The 26,478-nt window shown below is 35.0% G+C and overlaps 1 protein-coding gene across 2 annotated transcripts in view; it reads left to right on the top strand.

Moving 5' to 3' along the window:
• The window catches only part of ARID4A (AT-rich interaction domain 4A), an 83,119-nt gene that overhangs the window by 34,581 nt on the left and 22,060 nt on the right, over positions 1-26,478 (top strand). For both annotated transcript variants that reach the window (XM_036734918.1, XM_036734919.1), the window contains exons 10-16: positions 646-722; positions 1,017-1,183; positions 16,987-17,059; positions 18,731-18,825; positions 18,974-19,071; positions 21,776-22,007; positions 25,978-26,228. In XM_036734918.1, coding sequence (XP_036590813.1) covers positions 646-722; positions 1,017-1,183; positions 16,987-17,059; positions 18,731-18,825; positions 18,974-19,071; positions 21,776-22,007; positions 25,978-26,228 — 993 coding nt within the window. The remainder of the gene's footprint in view (positions 1-645; positions 723-1,016; positions 1,184-16,986; positions 17,060-18,730; positions 18,826-18,973; positions 19,072-21,775; positions 22,008-25,977; positions 26,229-26,478) is intronic.

The raw sequence follows: 26,478 nt of genomic DNA on the forward strand, positions 1-26,478 counted from the left end.
TTTTTAGTTGTTTTCAAAAATATATTTTTTTGTTAATAATTATTTTGATCTGCCCTCTTTGAGAATCACTTTTTTCCTGAAACTTTTCCTCTCATCTAAACTCTTATCTTGCCTCCTAAAAAAATAAAAAGAATCTACAGTTTTTTTCCTTTGTTCTAAATACATACATTTTGGTTTTAGAATTTTGACACTAATCCTCCAGAATCATTTAAGTACATCTATACTGCATCTAAGTAAATTTTTCAGTAAGGTAAACTGGAAAACTGAAAAAAAAAACCCAGTAAATGTTAAAATACCTAGTTTCTATCTAAAACATTTTATATTATATTAAATTACAGTTTTCTGATTATTTTAGAGATATTTTGTAGATTGAAACTTCAGAATAATGTAATTTTCTCAAATTAATATTCATTAAGGCATGTACCCCTTTTAAATAAAAACTACTTTTGTGTTTAGAGTATTCTCTTTCTTTTAGATGAATGTATATGCCTTTTTTGTGTTCCACATTTTATAAGCAAAATGATTTTAAAATTGATATTTCAGTTTCTTTATGCACTACTTAGTACTACTTGATCTTAGGTAGATTACTTATGAAAAATTGATTCTTTTTTCCCTTTTGCCATTGCCTTTTCCCCTCCAAATCAGTTACTCAATAGCAAGAAAGGACATCAAGGAAGTAGATATTCTTAGTCTACCTGAATCTGAGCTCTCTACTAAACCAGGTAAAATATAAGAAAAATCCATTATTTCATGTTTCAGCTTTAAATGATTACTTTGTTGCTTCATTGTTTATATGAAATACTGTCTGTTGAAGTTATGCCTATTTTGGAGGTCAGAATGAAACAAAACTGAGTAGTCATTCATTTGTTGCTATTTTCAGTTACTTAACATAATACTTGATAAGTTGATTGAATACTTCATTCACAGTCTAAGTTTGTATTTTTTTTAAACTTCAGTTTTATATACTTTTATAAAATGTGACTTGGCTTATAGTAAGTAGATACTATTCTTCCTAGGCCTCCAAAAAGCAAGCACTTTCTTAAAAACCAAAGTTGTTCCTGACAACTGGAAGATGGACATAAGTGAAATCCTTGAGTCATCCAGTAGTGATGATGAAGATGGAGCAAATGAGGAAAGTGATGAAGAAAAAGATAAAGAGAATGCAAAGGAGGAAGAAGAGATTGTAAGTAAAATTTGATGATGCTGAAGTTATAATTAAAATGTTTAATAGCTTTAAGACTCTTTTGGTAAAGGAATACTTTATTTTTTTCCCCTAGGTGAACTAGCAAATATGCTTTGATTTCAGAAAAATATAACCTTCCACCTCTGATTTTTCTTTAAAAAAAAAATAGGTTTCCACTGTATTTTTATGCCAGTTACCCTCTGTTGTGGTTTCCTCCACATTATCAAAAAATAAGATTTTTATTCAAGTTTAAATTAAGTTTTGGCTTTTCTTTGATAGCCACACTACCCACCTTTCCTAGTTGAAATTGGGTCTTAGGGTTTTATTTTGTTTGACTGGTAAATGAAGGCTGCTCTCTCGTCTTTTTTGCTTCATCATGGTTATGGATGTGACTCTGGGCTTCCAAAGGTTATGCTCACCAAATGTACCCTCTGCTAGGTCCCCCCAGCCTACAAAGGCTTCAAGTGAGCCCTGTTGTCCAAGGACTTTAGGGCAGTTCATCACCAAGTTGGCTGAAAAGGAAGGCATTTTTCAGCTATAGCAGTGCTTGAAGACAACCAGCTTAGTAAGTTTGCATCTGTCTAGATGGAGAAAGTTCCCACACCAATAAAATCATAGATCTTTTGGGTATGGAAGAAATGAAGTAAACATCAGGTCATTTATGTTCATAGCCTGTTAGACTTAAATCAGGAGAGGCAGCCTGGTGTAGTGGATACCAGACTTGCAGTCAGGAACACCTGGATTCAAGTTCTGCCTCTGACATTTGAGCAGCTCTCTCTATAACAGATGATGGTGTTAAACAGTGCTTTCATTTCTTTCAAAGTGAACTGGCAAATCTGCTTTCATTTCAGCAAATGTAACCTCCAACCTCTGATTTTTCTAAAAAGATTTCCACTCTATCTTTGTAAGAAAACAGTTTTCCTTTGTTGTGAGTTCTTCACATTATCAGGCTGCAGTTCTTATTTAAATCCCTAGTTTTACCTTTCCAAAAACCAAGATATCCCTCTAATGAAATCATAGCTCTGCAACACCTTTCCACTCCAAAATAGAAACAGTCTTCTTAGATCTAAGTGTTGGGGAAAAGAGAAACAAATTACAAAAAGATAGTTCCAAATTAAAATAATGATTATATGTAACTTCTTTATTTTCATTAAAGTTTTTTCCAGAAAAAGCCCAAATGTTAAAAGATATTAGGGAATATATAACAAATTTGTGCATTATCATGTATTTACTCCCCTAATTCTCATTTGTCAGTTTGTGAAGCTAGGGGAAGTTTAAATTCTTCAAATTAACCATATCTTACTGTTAAACTTTTCATACACACATATATGTAATATTCAAGCAAACATGTTATAAAATCATATGAAGTACTCCCTTATGCCATATGCTATTTATATTTTATGTTAAGTAATTGACTTTTTCATGTAACATGAAATTGCTTTATATTACATATCAAATATTCCCTTTGCTTTTGGATGAAGGAGTTAATGGGGAGTAGAGATATGGAAAAGTGAGGATATTTGTACATTCTGGGTATTTGCTTCAGAAAAGTGTAATGTTTTTATTGTCTGAACAGAAATCAGCTTCTTTGAAAATAAAATGTTTACTTTGGGGGGGGGTGGAGAGGAGAGATAAAGAAGGTCAAGTAATTCCTTCCTTACAGTTCCCCGGCAATATTTGGTTTTGTTACTGAAATCAGAATGGCTGTTCATACTTATAGGATACCTACGGTGTTGCTATAGTAACATGCTGTTAGTTTTATGTGAGCATGCTCAGAGAGACAGGAAGGTTTAGCAGAGGCTTGGCAGGTTGCCAGTGGAGGTTTGCCAGATGCTTTGAAATGGACTGTCTTTCTTTTCCTTTCATGTAATGTCTGATTTTTATGTGGAAGAGAATGTAAGTAATGCAGTATAACTGTGTGGATGCTATGCCATGAGTAAGAAAGCAAATATTTGCAAGTTAGACTAAAAAATGCCTAAACATTGTGCTGTCTAAGTAGAAGAAGAATCTAACCAGTTTACATTTGAAAGAAAATGCATCATATAGGTAAGAATTTTTGTATGTCTAATATATTGAATACCATTTTATTTACTAAAAATATGAACTTAAATGAGAATTGTAGGCTTAAATGCTGTAGAGAATGTGGTGGGATCAAGGGTAAATAAATGTTTTCTGGTAAGAAGACAGTTGGAATCTATTTTTAGAAAATCAGAACGAATAATTATTTTCCTGAAATATGAAGTAGATTTGCAAACCAATATGTTAATGTGATAGTTTAGCAAAACTGAAGTTGCAATATAAAGAGATTGTTAAATTTATTTTGTCTTTGTAGTTTCAAAAATCATTTATTTATTTATTTGGGGGATATGTGCTTTTCAGAGTGAACAGGCCACATTTTGCAGGGTGTGAGCTGATGCAGTCTGTTACAACCTTTTATTAAAATCTTTTAGAATTCTGCATTGTAAATGCTAAATATTAAATCTTTCAAGTGTGTTTTGTTCTTGCTACAATTTTTCTTCTTTCTTCCTTAGTCTTCATTCTGCCCAAAACCCCTCTGAATTTTTAAACAAAGGAAAAGAGAGATGTGTTTTAAAATGTATGTACAAATCTGAATAAGCAGTTAGCCTTTTTTCTACAACTGATAAATATTATAATCTCTTCTCTAAGAAAATAAAAGTGCTATATAAAAGGATAAGGAAGACCTGTAGGTACCTATTGTTTGCAGGTGACAAGTAAGAGCATTAAATAAGGTGAGAACCCTGAGATTTAAGGCATCTATCTATTAGGTCATAAAGGCATTATTTAATAAAATAGTAAAGTAGATTGGGTACTTTTTACCTATAGGGAAAAAAACAGATGCACACTCTTTCCTTATCCCCCCATCCCAAATAGGGGCATTGATTTATATCATTTATTGGATTAAATTATATTTCACAAGGTTATAAGTCTTAAATATATTATTGAACTGTTTGATTAGAACTGATTATTGTTTGTTTTCAGTCTAAACAGGTAGATTTTCTTGACTGAGTTTTTTGGTTGCTTAAAAAAATAAACTGCATTTTGGGCAGCTACTTCTAAGGATTCAATTGCTGAATCATTCCAGCTGATAGATGACACCTACTTTCTTTTTCATTTTTCATTTCCTAGTTTGCTTTGCTTTGATAAAGTATAAGATACTTTCCTCTATCTTTGTCAAATCAAAGATAGGGAAAGGCACTCAAAATAAGAATTTAAATCTGACGACTATACAGCACAGGCCTATCTGACTTTATCATTATAGGCCCTTACCAAATAAATGAGGTCAGATAATTTTATTTCATTACAAATAGCCAAAACCACCTTGAAATTTAACGAGGTAATCAAAGGCTTTCATTCTAATGAAGTGTTATGGGTTTACTGGTCAAACAGATAGTCTAAAAAATGCTGTATGCTGGCTGGCTTTGGAGTCTGTGGGGCAACCAAATTTCATACAATGAAATCATATAGGTATTTGATGCTTTAGTGTTATTGCAGTGAGAATTTTAAGATTTCAGGTTCAGGTACATACTGACTTATGTTGGTATGTAAGTATTTTGATAACACCTATCATTTAAATGTATACCCATAGCCTTACCCTGAAGGAACTTTGATTTTAAACATCTCCCCCCTTCTTTTTTGGGGTGAATAAGGGTAACGTTACTTTGGGTAGCTAATGTAGTTTAGGCTTCAGAGAATTGCACAGAAAATGAATCAGTTGAATTTTTTGGAATTGGGTAAGGTTTAAGATTCTAACTGTTATTCTATTGCCAGAGGTGATTCTAAAGCTAAGTAATTTTGAATTAAATGTACTGAAAGAAGCATCTGTCTTTGAGGTTAAAATCATAATTCTCTTTTTTGTTATTAGAGTAAGGAGTAATCCAAGGTTAATTTAGAATATTTCTATTTAAAAAGTTTATTGTCATACTTTAGAATGTGACAGGAACTTGTAGAAGTACAGCTTCAAGCAAGCAGGGTTGTCAACTTTTCATTTACTTTTGACTTATTTTTGTTTGGGTTGAATAGAGCAGCTTAGCCTACAAGGGGACATAGATGGTTGTTTAGGACATCTAAAGTAAGTATTCCAGAGGGATTTAGCCATTCGGAGATTTTTCTGCTCATTCTGTAAATACATTTTTATCCAGATCTCCTAAACTGTTTTTGCTAAATGTGCATAGATATTTTCAGAAAATTTTAAAAGGAGTTCTCTTATGAGAAGTGAAGAAACATTTGTGGATGACCAATTCATGTACACTTTGGGTAAAAAATGCTTCATTTGCATGTTTGTTTGTACAGCTAAACTTTGTTATTATGTATAATAATTTATTGGAAGCACTAATCTAAGCAAAACTAATTGCAGTTAAGTGAAATTTTAATACCACCTAATGATGTAGACCTACTGCTAAATCATTGTTTTTTAATGAATAAATATGGCTAATTGGTCAGAATAATGTGATTAATAATTAAAAAAAGGGTCAAATCTCTTTAAAATAGTTTGTTCTTATAAATAGGTCAAACATGTCTCCTACAACATAGTGAGCCTTTTATTCATAGCATAAAGGTTATATTCAGCCTTGCTTCAGGTCAGATTACACAGGACAAATGAACAAGATTTCTCAGGTTTTGCACATGCAAGCACTTTTACACATGTGTGCACACATGTGCACATACTTCCTGTCCACATTTAGCGTTAAGAATAATGGGAAGTCTTTACAAAACTGTCCCATGCCTACACTTATTAGCATTTGCCAACATTTGCTTTTTAGAGTGAAGATTTTTTTAAAGTTGTGGTATTGATACGAGAGTAGTTTCACCAACTGTAAGAACTAGTTGGATAAGATTATAGCCAAAAGCAATTTGCTGATAGAGCCAATATATTAATGGATAGGTGGGGACAGGAGAAGAGATACAGTATGAATTTCATTTATTGTAATACAAGATCTCCATAGAATATATTTTGATGGGTCTAGATCTGTGATTTCATTGGTGAAGGTAGCTCTTTAGTAAGGAAATATCTTCTGCTAATGCAAGTCAATAACTCTTCTGCAGCTCAGTCTTAGAGAGCTACTAGAGTCACTAAGAGGATAAATGACTTGCAAGTGTCCTACAGCCATCTCCTCAGAACTTGTCCCTAGGCCTTCCTAACTCTGGGGCAGACTCCATGTTGCCGTGCTATCTCTAAATACATAAGTTCTAAAAAATCTAGCAAAGTTACCTTTTCTGAAAAGATAAAGCCAGTGACAGCATGTTAGTAGAACGAAAATGGAATTTGGAGTCAGGATCTGGGTTACTGCCAGTGTAATCCCGGGCAAATTATTTAGCTTCTTTAGGCCTCTTGCTTCTTATTTCTGCAAGTAGAGTTGGATAAGATGACCTCTAAATTCCCTTTCTGTTCTAAATCTCATAAGCCATTTTAAAATCTTGAAATTTAAATTAACTGAGTATAACATTCAGGAGGAATTCTTCTTTCTGTAAGCATCAGATATACACATTTGGATGGAATAGAGAATTTAAATAATAATTTTTAAATGGGGAGAAAATGGAAATTTTCTGTGATCGTATAGCTATATTAGCCACACAACAATGTTTTCCTAGAGTAACTGACACACTCAACTTCGTTTCACAAATTTTTTGTCCTAAGCATGAATCACCAGGCTCTTTGTGTACAGACATCACTTTAAAAATAGTCATAAAGAAAAATAGCTTATTTCCTCAACTAGCTGTAGTGGCATTTCTGGAACCAAACTGATTTGTATTTGTCATCTGTGAGTTTTTGGAACCAGTGTTAATGATAGATAGGAAGTTCACTATCTCATTAAACAAATTAATTTCCTATCAGTCACTTAGCTTTTTAAAATTAAATGATTGATAGTGATTGAGTGGTTGTCTTGGATGTGTGTATATATACATAAATGTGTAAGGCTTTTATTTATACCATTTAATATTTTATAAGTATACTTGACTTGGCTCTACATTTTGACAATTTTTAATATTTCTGAGTTGAGATGTAGCTATATTAGAAATTATTTGAGGTAGCCTAATGGATACTCTAATTACTACTATTCAGAATGGTTTTAGGATCTGCTGATTTAAATAAAAATACCAATACTTAAATTAAAACTTGAGGGATCAAGCAGATTTACATCTTGGAATTTGTACTGTGCCTTTTTTGTTGTCCCAAATTGCTCTCTGCTGAAAAAACTCATCTCTTTAATAATTCCTTATGATGCATTATGACAGAGAATCATGGAATACCACAATCTCCAAAGAAATAAAATTACAAGTAATTCAGAGTAAGAGAAAAATAAGTAGGTTGTAGCATGTTAACAGTGCAAGAACTAATGTAAAAGGCATCATAAAAGACATATAGTGAGAATGAGACCCAACAGATTGACAACCCAAAGGAGCAGGTTGATTGTCCTTGAAATGTTCAAAGAAAAAGAAAGCCTTTAGGACATTAGATAGATTTTTTTTCTAATACTTACAGAAGGACATGGGCAAGAATTACAGGATGAAAAAGCATGGAAGAGTTGCAACAAGCATTTGTGTAGGAGAACACACTTGTGAAATCATGGATCCATCCAGTTTTGGTCTGCTGGTATTTATTTTTTGACATAAAACTGATTGTTATTAAAAATAGTAAATTATATTTTCTTCATTATTTGGTGGCCAATCATCTACTGTTCGAACCCATTCCAGTTTGCTGAAATGTGCCAGAGCTTATAATCTGCTGGTATAGTCTTCAAGAAATCAGTTACTTCCATGTCACACTAAGGCATCAGAATAGGATTTTAGTGCAAGAGCATGAATATATTTTCTAAGTGTTCAGAAGAACTGTGTAGTGTTTTCCTCCTTCATTCAAAGTTTACAGATCAGTAACTTTTGGAAGTATTTCTCCATATGCTTAAAACAATATTTGACATACTAAACAGAAGGGCCTTAATTTTTTCTGGGTTATTGTTTTTCTGTGAGGGATTAATTACTTCTGAAAGTAGGCATTTTAAAATAGTTATTCTTGTTTGTCATATTTTGAGACTGTCACTTACCAATTGCACTACAGTTATACTTTTGTGGACATGTTATACTTTTGTTTCACATGTAACTTACTGAGTATGTAGCTAGGGCTGTTTTCATTTAAATAAAATTTGCTTAAGCCACTGTGTAGGAAGACTTAATTTTGCTCTACAAAAGGAGTATTCACAATAAGTATTTACTGAATGTGTAGTATTATTTGGTTTAATGTTATTGTTTATTTGTGTCTTAGAAAAGGATGTATGATATATTATTTGAAGATTTACTAGTTTATATTTTATTTTTATTTTTAATTCTTATTTATTTATTTAGGTTTTTGGAGGGGGGAAGGCAGGGCAATTGGAGTTAAGTGACTTGGCCCAAGGTCACACAGCTAGTAAATTGTGTCAAGTGTCTGAGGTCAGATTTGAAATCAGGTCCTCCTGACTCCAGGGCTGGTGCTCTACTCACTGCGCCACCTAGCTGCCCCTATTTTAAACGAATAATATATTTACATTCTCATTTTTTATTTATTTCAGAGAAACATCAGGTTAAAATTTAAACTGATTGCTTTTGTTCAACCCAGATGTCTCAGTTATGACCATATGATAAGAAATTATAATTTGTGATTCAAGAGTATTCATTCCATTTATTTTCAAAGTTTGATGTCATTCATCACTGAATGGTTGTTTATCCATCATGTCAAAGATATAAGAACATCTATGAAAAAAACAAAATTTCATTCTAAGTTGTAATTCTTGAAATATGGACAACTGAAAATAAAATATAAGTTTTATCAAAGAATTATATTAGGTGATAGTTTGTAAATATTAAGCTACTTAGAATTCTTTAGCAGTTTACAAATTAGTAATGGTTTCTGATTTTCCAAAGTTTTTTGATAGTTCCATTATTTTTGTTATAGAGCATTTTAATCATGAAATTCTGATGATCAATTTTTCTTGTTATACAATTTTTGTATTTTATTATGAAAATTATAAAGCACACTTTAAAACAATAAATGAAACAAACTATTAACAGTTAAGCTAGAATAGCTGATAAAGTTCTGAAAGATTACCAGTCTCATAAGAGTGTCTAGAAGAGAGGTAGAGGGGCAGCAAAGTCAAGAAAGGAAGACTACCCAGGCACTTGAATTTACTTATTTGCACATCAAGGGTTTTTAAAACTCAAGACATTCTTAGGTTCCTTTCTTCCTTTCTCTCAGCAGAGGATCTCACCTACTTCACTGAGAATATCAAGGCCATCCATCACAAGCTCCCCATTCTTATCCACTTACTATCTCAAAACTATTGTGCCCCCATTTTCTCTTCCTTTGCTTTACTTTTTGAGGAAAAGGTAGGTCTTCTTGCCAAAGTCAGACCCTCTGTGGATGCCTTTAATTCCATCCTGTCCTTTATCCTCTGGGTCTTTTGGTAATTCCCCTTCACTCTGTTGTCTCTGACCTTTCCTTATCAACATTCTCCTTCCCAGGTGTCTGCAAACATGCTGGTCTGCCTCCATCCTTTAAAAAAAATCTTCAGTTTACTCTGCCCTCAGCCTGTGTCTTTACTCTTTCATAGACAAACTCATAGAAAAGTCAACCCATAATTATTGTGTCCATTTCCTTACCTCCTGATAAATTGTGAACCCTTTATAAATCTGGCTTTTGACTCTACCAGTTGCCTAGAACTATTCTTCCTAAGATTTCCATCAATTTTTATAACAATTAGATTTAATGGCCTATTCACAGTCCTCATCCCACAAGTTCTTTGCAGCTTTTGCCACTGCTGTATACTACTTCTTGTGAGTACTTATTCTTTCCTTGTAGTCTTTGACAATGCTCCTCTTCGTTCATACCTACCTGCCTGAATGTTTCTCAGTCTTCTTTGTGGGCTCATTATTTATGGCCACTTTTCCAAGTGAGGCTGTACCCCAAGGCTTTGCCCTAGTCCCTGAGTCTACATTCTTTTTTTTTTCATTTTTAATATTTTTTCCAATTACATGTAAAAATAGTTTTTAACATTCATTTAAAAAATTTTTTGAGTTCCAAATTTTCTCCCTCTCTTTTTTCCCTCCCCCTACATTGAGTAGGCAGGCAATTTTATATACATTATACATGTATAGTCATGCAAAAACATTTCCATATTAGTCATATTGTGAAAGAGAACACAGACAAAAAATAAAGTAAAAAATAATATGCTTCGATCTGTATTCACATTTCATCAGTTCTTTTCTCCGAAGGTGGATACCATTTTTCATCACAAGTCTGACAGAATTGCCTTGGATCTTTGTATTAATGAGAATAGCTAAAGCATTCATCATAGAATCTTGCTGTCACTGTATACAGTGTTCTCCTGGTTCTGCTTACTTCACTTTACATCAGTTCATGGAAATCTTTCTAGATTTTTCTGAGAGCATCCTGCTCATCATTTCTTATAGCATAATACTATTCCAACACAGTCATGTACCACAACCTGTTCAGCCATTCCCCATTTGATGGGCATCCCTTGATTTGCTATATTTTTGTACATATAAGTCTTTTTCCTTTTTTTTTTTTGTTTAATCTCTGGGATACAGACCTGGTAATGGTATTGCCGTGTCAAAGGGTATGCACAGTTTTATAGCCCTTTATATAGTCCTCTCCAGAAGAGAGGAATTCCACCACAATTCCGGTACATTCTCTTGATCAACTTCCAAGGATTCAACTATCATCTCTATGCAGATAACTCTCAGATCTTGTATGGTGAACCCATATCTCTTCCTCTTGATCTCCAGTCCCTTCTTATTAGACATTCAGTCTCATCAGCATTTCAACCTTGATATACCCAAAACAGTATTCTTTATATTCTTTATCTCCCTTCTTATACCATTGTCTCCTCTAGACTTCAGTTGAAGTCACCACTGTCTAGGTTCACCATCTTAGAGTCATCCTCAGCTGTTCTCTATTGATGTGAGAGCCTTGCTGTTTTCTTGTTTCTATCTTCCTGATATCTCCTAGTTCTTTAGCTTTCTCTTCATTTGTTTGGCTATCACCCTAATTTAATCATTTATCACTTCTTGCCTGGATTATTTCAATAGCTTCCTAATTAGTTTTCCTGCTTCCAGTCTTTCTCTTTTCCAGTCCATTCTCCACACAGTTGACAATATAGTCTTCCTAAAGCACAGATCTGAATGTGTGACTCTTGCCTTAAGACTTTTCAGTGAATCCAGCTCTGTCTAATGGTCATTTGTTAAGAACTTTCTATATACAAAGCACTTTCTAGGCATTAGGGATACAAAGATGAAAAACAAAAACAGACCCAGGCCTTAAGGAGTTAATATTTTTCTTCAGATATGCAACATGTAAATGGATAAGTTTATACATTATCATACAAGGAGGAAGAAAACATGAACAACATTTATATATAATGAAATGAAAAAGTATATATAATGAAAGTAGGGTATAATGTCCCTTGAGGATGGAGACTTGTCTCACTTCTGTTTTTCTGTCTCCAGCACCCAACACAGTGACTGGAACATAGGAGGTAATTAAGAAATATTTGTGGATTGATTGAAGCGACTAGGGAAGGTCACCTGTAGGAGATGATAGCCTCTAAAGAAGCCAGGGGATTCTAAGAGGTAGAGGTGAGGAGAGAGTTTATTTTAGGCATGGAGGTGGGGGGTGTTAGAATAGTTTCACTTGAACATATAGTATATGAAGAAGAATAGAGCTACTGAAGTTCTTGAGCAGAGGAAAGACACAGACAAAGGTTTTTAGGAAGATTATTTTGGCAACCACGAGGAGGGTGTATTTGAGAAGCAAGAGGGCCTTTAGATTAAAATACAAGCCCTCAGTCTGTCATTCAGTGCCCTTCACAATCTATCTCCAGTCTGCCTTTTTGTTTATTTCACATTATTTTCCTTCACATAGTATATATGCCACCCAAACTGACATTCCACTTCTTGCCTTTGGAAAAGTCCACTGTGCTTGGAATGTGTTTCCTGCCCTCCACCCCCCAAAAAAGGCAGGAGAGGGTGGCTGACAATGTGGACAGTGACTGAAAAAATGTATTTTAGGTGCTGAGACTGATACCTCTGATACAGTGTCTTTGGGAGCTGACTTCATGAACCAAAGCTCACACCTAATGATACTGTCCTACAGGGCACAATTATTTTTGTTCATTTATTTTCCTTATTGGGGTCAGGGGTGGCAGGGTAGAAGAGGAATAATTTTATTGACATAATGCAGTATAGCATACTAACAGTCTCTCTATAACATTGAAAGTCATGTATACTTAATTATACCTTTTATTATAAAATTTGGGGCTTATCTTTCTTGACCAGAATATTAGCTTTAAGTAAAGCAAGTTAAACTGTTCAAATCTGCCAATCTGTTGCATATGAAATGATGTTAAAAGAAAACCAGGACTTGGTGGAAAGTCAGGAAGACCTGGCTTTGTATTCTGCTTGTGACAGTTGTTAGTTGGGGGCCCAGATGCAGGTTACTTCTGAATACTTACAAGTTTCCCTCTCTGAACTTCAGTTCCCTCATCTTTAGGATGGTAATCAAAAAAGATAGATAAAACATTTATTCAATGCTTACTTTATGCCAGGCACTGTGGTAGTAATGGTCATAATGCTTTTAAATTTCTACATGAATGAAATTGTGAAAATCAAATAATACAATGTTGAAACACTAAGGTCAGTTTTTATTGTTATTAGAATCTACAGATAGAATGTAAGCTTCTCAAAGGCAGGAACTTTAAAAAAAAAGATGATATAGTAATACCTAGCATCTATATAATGCTTAAGATTTGCAAAGCACTTTACATATGTTTTATTTTTATCCTAGTATCCCCAGTATTTAATACATGTCCTTGAGTTTAATGCTTGCTTAATGTTCGTTGAGTATCATGTATTATTATGCCTGTCTTTTCACAACTCCTGGGTCATTGACTTTCATTCTTTTATCACCTTTGTAGATTTAATAGGTGTGAGGTGATACGTTAGAGTTGCTATTGATCTTTCCCAAGTATAATTTACAAGGTCTTTTTGTTGTTTTTAGTTTTTTATCATTAGTCTCAGTTCATTCCAAGATTTTGTATTCCTCACAATTTTTTTTTACAGTATTTTCCTAGACCTTTTGCCTGCCTTTGCTTTCATCGTCTATACATACTTTCTTAGCCAAGTTGGTCTATGTGTGAGTCTTTATTATTCTCTTCAGTCACCTCCCCCTTTTCCTATACAGTGAAATTGTTTTTCTGTCATTAAGATTTCATTCTTGAAGTCTTGAGTATTCCTCCTGGACTGACTTAGCATGTAGAATTTTAATCCATGAAGTTTCTGTGCTTTGAACCATTTGAAATCTGCTTTTCCTATACCTAGGGTACATGTTGTATTACACATAGATTTTCTCTTTGCTATCAGAAATTCTAAAGTGGAATGATTATGTTCTTTTACCTCACCAACCAATTCCTCCCTGTTGGTGAGAATCAGATCCAGAGTGGAATTTCCTTTTGTTGGTCCTTTACCTTTTGAAGGATGGAATTATCAGTAAGGCACCCTAGGGAATTATTAGGTGTTCTGTTTTTGGCAGAGAGGTCCCAGAGATATCCCTATAATTGAAGTCCCCCATTACTTCTATCTCATTTTCATGTGCCAAACCTGTGATCTGTTTTCCTTTTTCATACGTGTAGTGTGTAATATACAATGACAAAATCCTTCTCTTTGTCTCTTCCACCAGTCTTCACCCAAATACTTATTGCCTCATTCCAGGATTTCTTCACAGTAGAGTATATCTTTAATAAACTGACTGATATTGTTATTTTACCTATCCTTTTTAATGTGAACAAAATACTATCTTCCAGAGACATTTCTTTTATGGATTTCATCCCATTAAGTTTCAATGATTTATTACCTTTCTTGGTAACAGATGATATATGGTTAAGCAAAACAAATTCCACCCTTGACCGTATCCAAAAACATGTCTCAGTCTTCACTCTTGAGTCCATCACGTCTCTCCTGAGATATGGGTTGCATGCTCTATGATGAGTCCTCTGGAATCATGGTTGGTTATTGCAATGCTCAGAATTCTAAAGTCATTCAGAGTTGTCTTTGCAGTAATATTATGTGTATATTGTTCTGGTTCTGCTCACTTTAGTAGCCGTCGGTTCATGCAAGTCTTCCTAAGTTTCTCTGAAAACTATCCCCTTCATCATTTCTTATAACACAATACTATTCTATCATATCCATATACCATAACTTGTCCAGCCATTCCCCAGTTTCCAGTTCTTTGCCACCATTTGTTACTTTGTACATATTTTATATCGACTTGTCAGTGCATAATGTGTTTTTCTTCTCCTGTGTACTGCCTCTGCCTGCCCCTCTTCACGTGTGGCACACATACAGCTTAAGTGCTACAGAAGAAACTGTTTCAAGTTTTTCATTTTACCTTCAGCGCTGTGCTTGGCACATAATAGGTTATTAATAAATGCCTGATGAATTGAATTGGATCGTTGGCCTCTTTTCAAGGCTTTCAGCCTCCTACCTGACAATGTTTTAAATTCCCTAGTTTGAAGTGTTCTCTTCCTTCTCCAATTCTTGTGTTTTTTTCCCCATCAGTAGTTCCTTTGGTAGGGTTTTTCATTCCTGTCTCTGTATGCCTAGCACCAAGCACAGTGCCCTGGATATAATAGACCCTTACCAGATCATCTTACTTGTCTCTTGAGAATTTGCATTCAGGCCAAGAAGCAACAGAACGACTGATTGGTTTAAGATTGGAAAATGAGTACAAGTCTGTATATCATCGCGTTATTTATTTAACTTAAATGCCAAGCATATCATGCGAAATACTAGGCTGTATGAATTAAAAATTGGAATTAAGGTTCCAGGGAGAAATATCAACAACCTCAGATATGCAGATGATACCATTGTGATGGCAGAAAGTGAAGAGGAACTAAGAAGCTTCTTGATGAGGGTGAAAGAGGAGAGTGTAAAAGCTGGCTTGAAGTTTAACATTAAATAAAAAAACACTAAGCTCTTGGTAACTGGTCCCATCACTTCCTGGCAAATAGAGAAGAAATGAAAGTAATGTCACATTGTATATTCTTGGACTCAAAGATCACTGCAAACAGTGACTGCAACCATGAAATTAAAAGATCCTTGCTCCTTGGAAGGAAAGCTGTGGCAATTCTGGATAGCGTGCCAAAAGCCAGAAAGAACACCTTGACGACAAAGGTCCATATAGTCAAAGGTATGGTTTTTACAGTAGCAGTATATAGCTTTGAGAGAGTTGGACTATAAGGAAAACTGAGCACCACAAAGTTGATGCTTTCAAATTGTGGTGCTGGAGAAGACTTTTAAGAGTCTTTGGACAGCAGGGAGATCAAATCAGTCAATACTTAAAGAAATTAATTCTGACTATTCACTGGAAGGTCAAATACTGAAGATGAAGCTCAAATACTTTGTGCACAGTGAGAAGGCAGGACTTACTGGAAAAGACCCCGATGTTGGGAAAAGATTAAAGGTAAAAGGAGAAAGGGACAGCAGAGAATGAGATGGATAGATAGTGTCATGGAAACAGCGAACATGAGCTTGGGCAGACTTTGGGAGATAGTGGAGGATGTGAATTTTTAGATTACCAACAAAAGAAAATTAAAATCAGAGCAAGAACTCCTTAGAATAGGAAACAGGTTGGATTTACAGTTAGGCTTAGGACAGAGTCTCAGGGATATTTTCTACTAGGTCAGTAAAATTTTCCCCAAAGTATATATGGTATGGTGGTTGGGTTGGTGTTTGTCATTAAACATTTATTAAGTGCCTTTTCTGTGCCAGACTTTGTACTAAGTGCTGGGGATACAAACATGAATGTGTCTCTGCTCTCAGGGAGCTTATAATCTTATAAAGGAAGACAGAACGCAAAAGGAAGCTGAAAAATGGGTCAGGATGGGCTTAAGGGGAAGAGAAGACACTGTGAGGGGGAGAGGCTTGATGAAGAACTGCAAAGGAATGCACCCAGGTGGGAAATGAGATGAGCTTCCAGTGGTATGACGAAGTCAAAAAGAGTGTAGCTGGATGAGGTGTGTGTGTGTGCGTGCGCGCGAGTGCGTGTGCACATGTGCATGTGATTTTGATTCTGATCAAAGTGAGGCTCATGAAATAACTTATTCCCCCCTCATCACCACCCCCATGTTTGTATATTCTTCTGATATACCCCAATTATGAAAAATGGCAAGTTTTTCTCTCTTTTTCCTCATTTCTTCCTGAATAGTATCCCTTTTTTTTAAAAAAATTCTCTTTTCTTCAAAAAACAAATAAAACATCATGTTCAGGATCTCCAGTTGTCTTTCTTTACTTTTTCTCTGTGACTCTTGAAGACAGTGTACTTTCATTCTGTTTTCATTTTGCCCTTTGGTTCTAATATATCTGGGCAGTTTTCTTTGATGATTTCTTAAATTATTTTGTCCAGGTTTTCTTTATTTAGTCATTTTTCAGGGAGTCTGATGATTCTTAAATTCTATGTTTTTGACCTGTTTTTAGGCCACTTTTTAAAAATATCTGATTCCTTATGTGTTATTCCAGTTTTTCTTTTAGCTTTCCTAGTTATTGTTAGTCATGTTGACCTAAATATACTTGTATGTGTGCAAATTTTACGTGTTAAGTTTAATGTCTTGTCTAATGTTTGCGGTTACCGTGCTTTTATCTTAATGAATTTCTTCCTGTTCTCAGCCTTAAAAAATAAAGTTTCATAAGAGAATATTGGGCCCCTCTTTCAACGATTTATTCAACATTTGTCTTTGCAGCCTGAAGAAGAGCTTGATCCTGAAGAGAGGGACAACTTCCTCCAACAGCTTTACAAGTTTATGGAAGACAGAGGTAATTTACCACTATAATCTTTAAAATGAAATATATATATATATATCACTTTAATAGTTAATTTCCCAGTGATGCCCAATTATTGTAAATATTGTTATATATAAATTTTTGTTGTCATTAGTTATTAAACTACTAAATAAAAGACAATATAATATAGTAAATGGCCGGTCAGAATCAGGGACACCTGGATTCAAGGCCTGCTAAATACTGGCTCTGTGACCTTGGGTAAATCACTTTAACCTCTCAGTACGATAAGCAACTCTCTAAGTTCATTAGAAGTGGCAAATCCGCATTTGTGGAGAAAGTTTCCGCACCACATGATCACAAATTTAGTTCTCTTCCACCCTCCACCCTCCCCTCCAAATTAAAAGCAAACAGTGACAGCTAAGTTCTAAAAGGGAAATGTAAAATGTATTTTTAATGGAAAATACATTTTTAAAAATTGTATGCAGTGTTATTTCAAATTTTTATGAAATAAGCACCAATTAATGTTAAAGCATTTTTTTCTTTAAGCAAGAGGTGATCTACTCAGTTGTAATTCATAAAACCCCCTAGTTTCCATTGCAGATTGGCTAGTCACCTTTCTAGTATGTCATCCTTTACAAAAATTTCTTTGTACCCACCCTGGATCTTGAAGTAGAAGTATACATTCTTTGGGGTAGTCAATACACATTGCCTGACTCATGTTAAAAGTACCTTGAGAGATGTTCATCTGGTCATATAATGGTTTCTCATCTTTAAAAGTAGCCTTCCATCATTGTACTTTCAGTAATTTTGCCAGGTGTGTTGAATTGTTCCTAGCAGTTGTAAAAAACAAAAACTAGGTTAATGGCCAGAGCCCCCTTTCTGTTATCCTCAGTTCTCCAGCTCCATAGTCTTGGACCAGATATAGTAGTGACTGCAATTACCAAGCCTATTGTACTAGCTCTAGGACCATTATTTGTGTTAATAAAACTTAATTACAATTAGACAAGTTCTAAAAGTTTTTTAATTTTAAATTGAATTTAACCAGAAATAGATACATAGTAAGAAACACAACCTTCCCACTAACCTCCAGGTTCACTGGGACGTAAGAAGAATATTTTTCATTACAGCCAAATTGTCCCACTTGCTGTTTTTAGAATTCAGCACTCTTTCTCCCTCTTCTGTGTCTTTGCAAGGCTACTTCACAATATTCTAGAAGTGCCTGGAATGCACTCTCTACTCACCTGTCTCTTAAGAGCCTTAATTTTTGTTAAGATGGAACAAATACACCATCTACTAAAAGCTTTCCTCCCTGATTCCCCTACTTAGCTGATAGTACTGTATTCTTTCTTAAGTTATCTTTTGTTTACTTATCTATTTACATGTTGTTTTCCCCAAGAGAATGTAAGCTCCTCATGAGCAGGGATTTCTTTTTTGTCTTTGTATTCCCAGTGCCTGTCATAGGAAGCGCTTAATAAATGTTTGCTGAATTGACTCAAATTGAATTCTAGATTGTTCATACCAGTTGAAGATCCTTTCCAGTATTTGCTGGGTATTAGAGCAAAGATGCTGACTGACTGTTTCAAGTGAGAGACTATAACTAATGGAGTTTTGGGGGAATCAAAATATTGATGATTTTTTTCTTGAAATAAAGCTTTTATAGTTTAATAAAAATTTTATTCAAAAAAATTTTTTTTATACCAAAAGGTACTCCCATCAATAAACCACCTGTTTTGGGCTATAAAGATCTAAATCTCTTCAAACTCTTCCGGCTGGTTTATCATCAAGGTGGCTGTGACAATGTAAGTGTAACAGTGTTTAGATTCTGAATGTGTATATATGTGGCAGAAAGAGGAAATTATCAGTATGTGTTTTCTTGGTTTATGTAAAGAGTGTTATGGTGATTATTTCCCTGCCCAGTTGTTAACAAATGAAATTTACTTTTTACAGATTGATAGTGGTGCTGTGTGGAAGCAAATTTATATGGACCTTGGCATTCCTATTTTGAATTCTGCAGCTTCGTACAATGTAAAAACTGCTTATAGAAAGTAAGTAGTCCAGTTATGCATCCAGAATAAATACTTAAAGAAATTATTTTTATAAAGAACCAGTAAACTATTTTATGTATCACAAGAAAGCATTACATATAGAAAAATTCAGTTAGGATATTCCTAGATGACTTTTTTTGGATAATTAAAATGAAAACTTATAGAACGTTATTCTTTTTTCCTCAGTTTGACCTATGTTATTTTCCTTTCTTTTGAAGTTCCAAGGGTCTAGCCAATATTTTTAATCTGAAGTTATAAGGTATGATATATAACCTCATCTCTTTCAATGAGAAGGAAGTAACTGTCATCCAGTGGAAAGAGCCATGGATTTTCAGTCAGTGAATCTGAGTATGAATCCTTCTCTGTTACTTTACTATCTTTATGACTTTGGCCCAGTCTCTCTCCATCTCTGGGTTTTGGTTTCTTCATCTGTAAAATAAGATTAAATTGCATTAGCGGTTCTCAGCCTGTGGGGCGTATAACATATTGCAAGATCCTCTGTGAATCCATTTGTGTCCAAGGCATTATGAAGTAAATAAATATTCCTCTGTAGACTGAATAAATAATATGACTTGGTACCTTACAGACTTCATCCAATATTATGTATATTTGGGGCAGACAATACAGATAGACAGAAAGTTGGGCCCAGAGGTGAAAAAAGGAAAAGAGCTTACTGAATTGCTTTTGGGAAATTGCAAGAAACTTTTACTCACCTCAAGCTTCTCATAATAGAAAGGCCGATCTTTTCAATACAAACATTTTACTGATATTGGCTGGATGGCAGCAAGACATGGGACACAACTGCCTCTTAAGAACTAAATGTGAACAACACCCGGGGGCAATGGAAAGGCACAGGGGTAGGTGTAAGCAAGCTGTCATCCAAGAATTGTATGCCAGAAAGAGAAGATGGGCTGGTCAAAGCAAGTCAAAAGCAAGGAATGATGGGGACAGCCAGAGTGATCCATTAGTACTTTCATGGTATCAGGAGAAATGGTGGAAGGACACCCTACATGTTGGGTGGACTCCTGTGATGAACTTTGGGGAGGACATGGATAAAAGTCATGTAGTATGGGAAAACATGTATGTGTTGTGATCTACATTGTAGGAGAGAACTCCAGAATCAGTGAGATCACAGATCCATTTGATTATTGAGCATTTAAAAAATGTGTTTAGAACCTCTTTTGAGTAAAATAAATTCATTTTTAAGTGTTAACTGAATTGATAACAGCTTTCTGTCATTATGTGTTTTCTAGATAAATACTAATAATACAATAATTACAAAAGACCCTAAGGTCTTGGAAATTGTTTTTTTTTTTAATTTTTTTTATTTTATTTTTATTAGATTTTTTATCTTTAGTTTACAACACTCAGTTGCACAAGTTTTTGAGTTCCAAATTTTCTTTCCCTCTCCCCTAAGATGGCATGGAATCCAATATATGTTCTGCATATACCTTCGTATTAAACTTATTTACACAGTAGTCAAGTTGTAAAGAAGAATTATGACCAATGGAATGAATCATCAGAAAGAAGAAATAAAACCAAAAAAGAGAGCAAATAGTTTGCCTCAGTCTGCATTCAGACTCCATAGTTCTTTCTCTGGATGTAGATGGCTCTCTCCATCATGAGTCGTTTGGAGCTGTCTTTGAACCTTGTATTGCTGAGAAAAGCCAAGGCTATCAAAGTTAGTCATCACAGAAGCAGTATGTCTGTGGTTGTGTACAATGTTCTCCTGGTTCTGCTCCCCTCATTCAGCATCAGATCATGTAGGTCTTTCCAGGTCACTATGAAGTCCGTATGTTCTCCATTTCTTGTAGCACAATAATATTCCATTACATTCATATACCACAACTTGTTTAGCCATTCCCCAGTTGATGGGCATCTTCTTGATTTCCAATTCTTTTCTACTACAAAAAGAGCTGCTATAAATATTTTCGTACATATGGGTCCCTTTCCTACTTGTGTGATCTTTTTGGGATACAACCCTAGAAGTGGTAGTGCTGGGTCAAAGGGTATGCACATTTTTATAGCCCTTTGGGCGTAGTTCCAGTTTGCTCTCCAGAATGGCTGGATCCGTTCACAACTCCACCAACGATGTAACAGTGTTCCAATTTTCCCACATCCTCTCCAGCATTAATCATTTTCCTGTTTTGTCATTTTAGCCAATCTGACAGGAGAGATGTGGTACCTAAGAGTTGTTTTCATTTGTGAAATTTTTTTATTTTTGAAAGTAGGTACCCATATTCTCTAAAATATTGGAAAACATTGGTTCCTTCTATATCTGTATCCTGTTCATCCTATGAATAACTGGGAATCAGACTTTTTTTAGGAAAGAATTCTTTTTATACTTAGCATTTCCAGTTATTGCTAATTTTTTTTCCTATAATGTGGGAATTCTTCATCTTTTTTGTCATGGACCTTTTCAGCAGTCTGGTGAGCCTTTCCCAGAAATAATGCTTTTAAAAGCATAAAATGAGGGAAACCAATTATGTTGAAACATAATAGTCAAATTGCAAAATATTAAAGGGGGGGAAAAAACCACCTAGATTCACTGACCCCAGGTTAAGAACTATGATTCTGAGGTTGGGTTGTTTTTGGTTTTGTTTTTGTTTTTTGTATTTTTTTGGAGTTGTACTGCCCAAGCTTTTCTTTCTTCTTCAGAATTTTAAGTATAGCAATTTTTATACTCTGAATTTTTTTTATTTAGATATCTCTATGGTTTTGAGGAGTATTGCCGTTCTGCAAATATTCAGTTTAGGACCATTCACCATAATGAACCAAAAGTAATAGAAGAAATCAAAAAACTAGAGGAATCAATGGAAGAAACTGTGAAAGTGGAGCAAGAAATGCCTTCAGTAGAAGTAAAAAGTGAAACTGAAGAAAACATTGATTCAAATAGTGAAAGTGAAAAAGAAGAAATAGAACTAAAGTCTCCAAGAGTAAGTGGATTTTTATTTGGTTTATTTTAAGTATTATTAAGAATGTGTGTGGTGTTTTTATGAAAGATTGTGAAAAATAAAGAAAAATAGTGTCCTCTGGTGCTTGTTTGAGTGTATTTATACCAGGAATTACAAAATATCAACAGTATAAGAGACTTGAAATTCTTTGAATATATGTTATGTGAGTATTTAATAACAATAATAATAATATCCCAGAGACTTCCCATTGGAATGTCAGGTTCTAAGACAGTCATTTTTTGCAAGTGATGATTGGTGTAGTATCTTGGAAGTTTTCTTAAGTCATAAATAACTTGGACACAGTATTGAAGTGAAATAATTTGGTCAGGAGTGAAAAAGGGAGATGAATATTGAGAGGCACTTGCTTTCATGATTATGAAATGAATACCATATAGGAAGTAGGAGATTTGGAGAGATTTTAAAATCATAAAAATGGAAGGGAAAACAGGAGGAAATTTAAAAGAGGAAAAAATGGTAAAGGATGTAAAAAAAGGTATTTCTAATCATTTGTCAGGTATTGTGGGATAAGTCCTATAATAAACTCCGTAGATACCCAAAAATCTGTTCTTATATTTGTATTTTTATGCCAGATAAGTATATTGTTCAAAATCATCCCCATTCTATAGAATTTGGAGAATAGATAAAATTAATGACTAGCCCCTCTAGCAAATTAGCATCTAAAAATAAGTATTGGGAACCCATTATCAGAATGAAAGGGGTGTGTGTGTGTGTGTGTGTGTGTGTGTGTGTGTGTGTGTTTCGACACCTTAAGAAATGAATTTTCTGTTCATGATAGTTTGATTTGGGGGAGAATTAAAAAGAGAGGAAGCATGCCGAACTGAAATGAAATTACTGTTTGATGAATGAATAAAATAATAAACATACTCATTCCCTTGAATTTGGCATTGCTAACGTAACAGCCAGAAACTGGGAAGAATATTTGTTAAATCAGTTCATTTGTCATGGAGAATTCAGTATGATATTTTAAAATACAAGGTAGCCTTTCCTTTATTTTAATTAAATTATATACAATACTCTGTTCCAGTGAATAAATTAGGGTTTGGTGCTTATGACTTCTAGTGAATTAGCAAAAGCTTAGTTTTGATTATAACGTGGACCTCCAGTCTTGCATCTCCAGCTGCCTGTTAGACATCTCAAACTCAGCATATCTAAAATTGAATTTATTATCTTTCCTCCTAGACCCACTTCCCTTCCAGATTTCCACATTATTATCAAGGGTACCATAATCCTCTCAGCCACCCAGGCTCATAACCTAGGAGTCTTCCTTGACTCTTCTTTCTCACTCCCATATCTAATTTGTTGTCAGAGCCTATAGATTTCACCTTAGCAACATCCTTTGTATACTTTCCTCTCTCTTCTCTGACTCTGTCACCACTCTGATATAGGCCCTTATCACCTCATACCTGGACTACTGAAATAGCCTTCTAATTGGTCTCTGCCTCAAGTTTCTCCCTTAGTTCATCCTCCGTTTAGCTGCTGGAACCCTAAGGTTCAAATTTGGCTATGTCACCCCTCTACTCAATAAATTCCTGCTTTCTGTCACCTTGAGGATCAACTATAAAATCCTGTGATGTTGAGAGCCCTTCATATCCTGGCTCCTACACCATCCTTTCTGTGTTCTTACATCTTACATGCCTCCCACTACCCCCTCAACCACCTCCAATTCTTCAATCCAGTGACACTGGACCTCCTAGCTATTCCTCAGACAAGACATTTCATCTCTTGGCTCTAGGCGTTGTGTGTAGTTGACCTCTATGTTTTCTCATCTTCATATTCCGGCTTCCTTTCAGTCCCAGCTAAATCCCATATTTTAAAGGAAGCCTTTCCCAAACTCTCTTAATTCTAGTACCTTCCATCTGTTGATTATTTCTAATTTATCCTTCGTTTATTTTGTATATTGTCATTTGCATATTGTGTCTCCCATCAGACTGGGAGCTCCTTGAGTTCAGGGCCTGTCTTTTGCCTTTCTTTATATCCCTAGTATTTAGCACAGTGCCTGGCACATAATTGGTATTTAACATTAACATAGTAAACTTTTGATTGACTGATTAGCTGACTGGAAGGCACTATGGATTAAGAGTTAAAGGAACTGCTCTTCCTTTTTGGTGACTTTAGACAGATCACTTAGCCTCTGAACTTCAGTTTGTCATCTTTAACTTGAGGGCGTTGGTTTAGCATTCAGGTCTACCATGCGGCCTCAAGGCTACATGTGGCCCTCTAGGTCCTCAAGTGTGGCCTTTTGGCTGAATCCAAATTTCACAGAACACACAATTATTCTGTGAAGGTTGGATTCAATTAAAGGGCTGCACTTGAGGACCTGGAGTGCCACATGTTCCTTGAGGCCACAGGTTCCTCACCCCTGGATGAACTCTAAGGTCCCTTCTATTTTTTAATTTTTTTAAAATTTATTTATTATTTATTTATTTATGGTTTACAATACTCAATTCCACAAGTTTCTGAGTTCCATATTTTCTCCTCCTCCCCCTTCTCCCCAGGCAGCATGTAATCTGATATAGGTTCTACATATATCTTCACATTAAACTTATTTCCCCAGTAATCAAGTTGTAAAGATGAATTACAACCAATGAAATAAACCATGAGAAAGATGAAACAAAGCCAAAAATAAAATAAAATTTTAAAAAGAGGGAGCAAATAGTTTGCTTCAATCTGCATTCAGATTTCGTAGTTCCTTCTCTAGATATGGATAGCCTTTTCCATCATGAGTCTTTTGGAGCAGTCTTAGAACCTTGCATTGTTGAGAAGAGCCAAGTCTATCAAAGTTAGTCGTCACAGAAGTAATGTTTCTGCGGTTGTGTACAATGTTCTTCTGGTTCTGCTCCCTTCACTCATCATCAGGTCATATCTCCCCAGGTTCTTCTGAAGTCCGTCTGCTCCTCATTTCTTAGAGCACAGTAGTATTCCATTAAATTCATATACCACAACTTGTTCAGCCATTCCCCAGTTGATGGGCATCCCTTGATTTCCAATTCTTTGCCACCACAAAAAGAGCTGCTATAAATATTTTTGTATATATGGGTCCATTTCCCACTTGATCCCTTTGGGATACAGCCCTAGAAGTGGTATTGCTGGGTCAAAGGGTATGCATATTTTTATAGCCCTTTGGGCATAGTTCCAAATTGCTCTCCAGAATGGTTATATCAGTTCACAACTCCACCAACAATGCAGTAGCGTTCCAATTTTCCCACATCTTCAGCATTTGTCATTTTCCTGTTTTGACATGTTAGCCAATCTGACAGGAAGGATGTGGTACCTGAGAGTTGTTTTTATTTGCATTTCTCTAATCAATAGTGATCAAGAGCATTTTTTCATATGACTATAGATATCTTCAATTTCTTCCTCTAAAAACTGCCTGTTTTTGACCATTTATCAATGTGGGAATGACTTGTATTCTTATAAATTTGACTCAATTCCCTGTATATTTTAGAGATGAGGTAAGGTCCCTTTTAGTTCTAAATCTCTAGGATTATGATTAGAATAGGTCACCTTTTCAGATTCAGTTGGGAACATTAGGGCAAGTTAGGAGGAGCTTCCAGAAATAAGGCAAATTATTGTCAGTCCAGTAAGCTTCCTTGTTATCCATTTAAGGAAAACCGTTCCTTTGATTCACTTCATAGTGTAGTGGACAAAGAAGGGAAAAATGCTTTTCATTTGTGGTATAATTTCTGGCCAACAAACTCAATACCTTTGCCACAATTAACTGTTTCAGTCAGTTGCAAGCCTCTTCTGCTCAGGAGTATGCATAATTATTTTTATATGAGATAGATAAAGTTAATATCAAGATCAGATTTTGGTGTCATAAGTCAGAAATAGGACTAATAGCTTTTGTGAAGATCTGGCGGCATTGTGGTTTCTCTTTATTTCTCCCCTTTCCAGGTATAGCTATTTTACAAGATGTTTTTCCCTTTGTTAGGGTCGGAAGAGAATTGCTCGAGATGTAACCCCTGCTAAAAAAGAAAATGAAGAAGAAAAAACAGAAGACAAATTAAGAGATAATAATAAAGAAAATAAAGATATAGAAGAAGAATCTGAAATTGTAGAGAAAAAGGAAAATGAGGCACTACTGGGAAGAAAAAACACACCAAAGCCAAAAGAGAAGAAAATTAGGAAGCAGGAGGAATCAGACAAAGACTCAGATGAAGAGGAAGAGAAAAGACGAGAGAGGTAAAATAAGTAATGTTTACTCCTTAAAAATGTCTGCCTCTTATTATCGTAGCACTTTGTTCCTGTGTTAGTGACTCAGGTTTGAGGGAACTTATTCTTATTGGGACTTCATTCCTCTTGTCTAGTGAAGGCGAGACACATTGTGAAGATGATGTGTATTGCCTTACGGAACTGGAGAATAAACTGGTCGCACCATTTTAATAGCACTTGTGCCCTAGACAGTGGCCTCAAAGAAGGCTGCACCACCCAG

The sequence above is a fragment of the Trichosurus vulpecula genome, chromosome 8 (genome assembly GCF_011100635.1).
Source record: "Trichosurus vulpecula isolate mTriVul1 chromosome 8, mTriVul1.pri, whole genome shotgun sequence".
Classification (NCBI taxonomy): Eukaryota; Metazoa; Chordata; class Mammalia; order Diprotodontia; family Phalangeridae; genus Trichosurus; species Trichosurus vulpecula.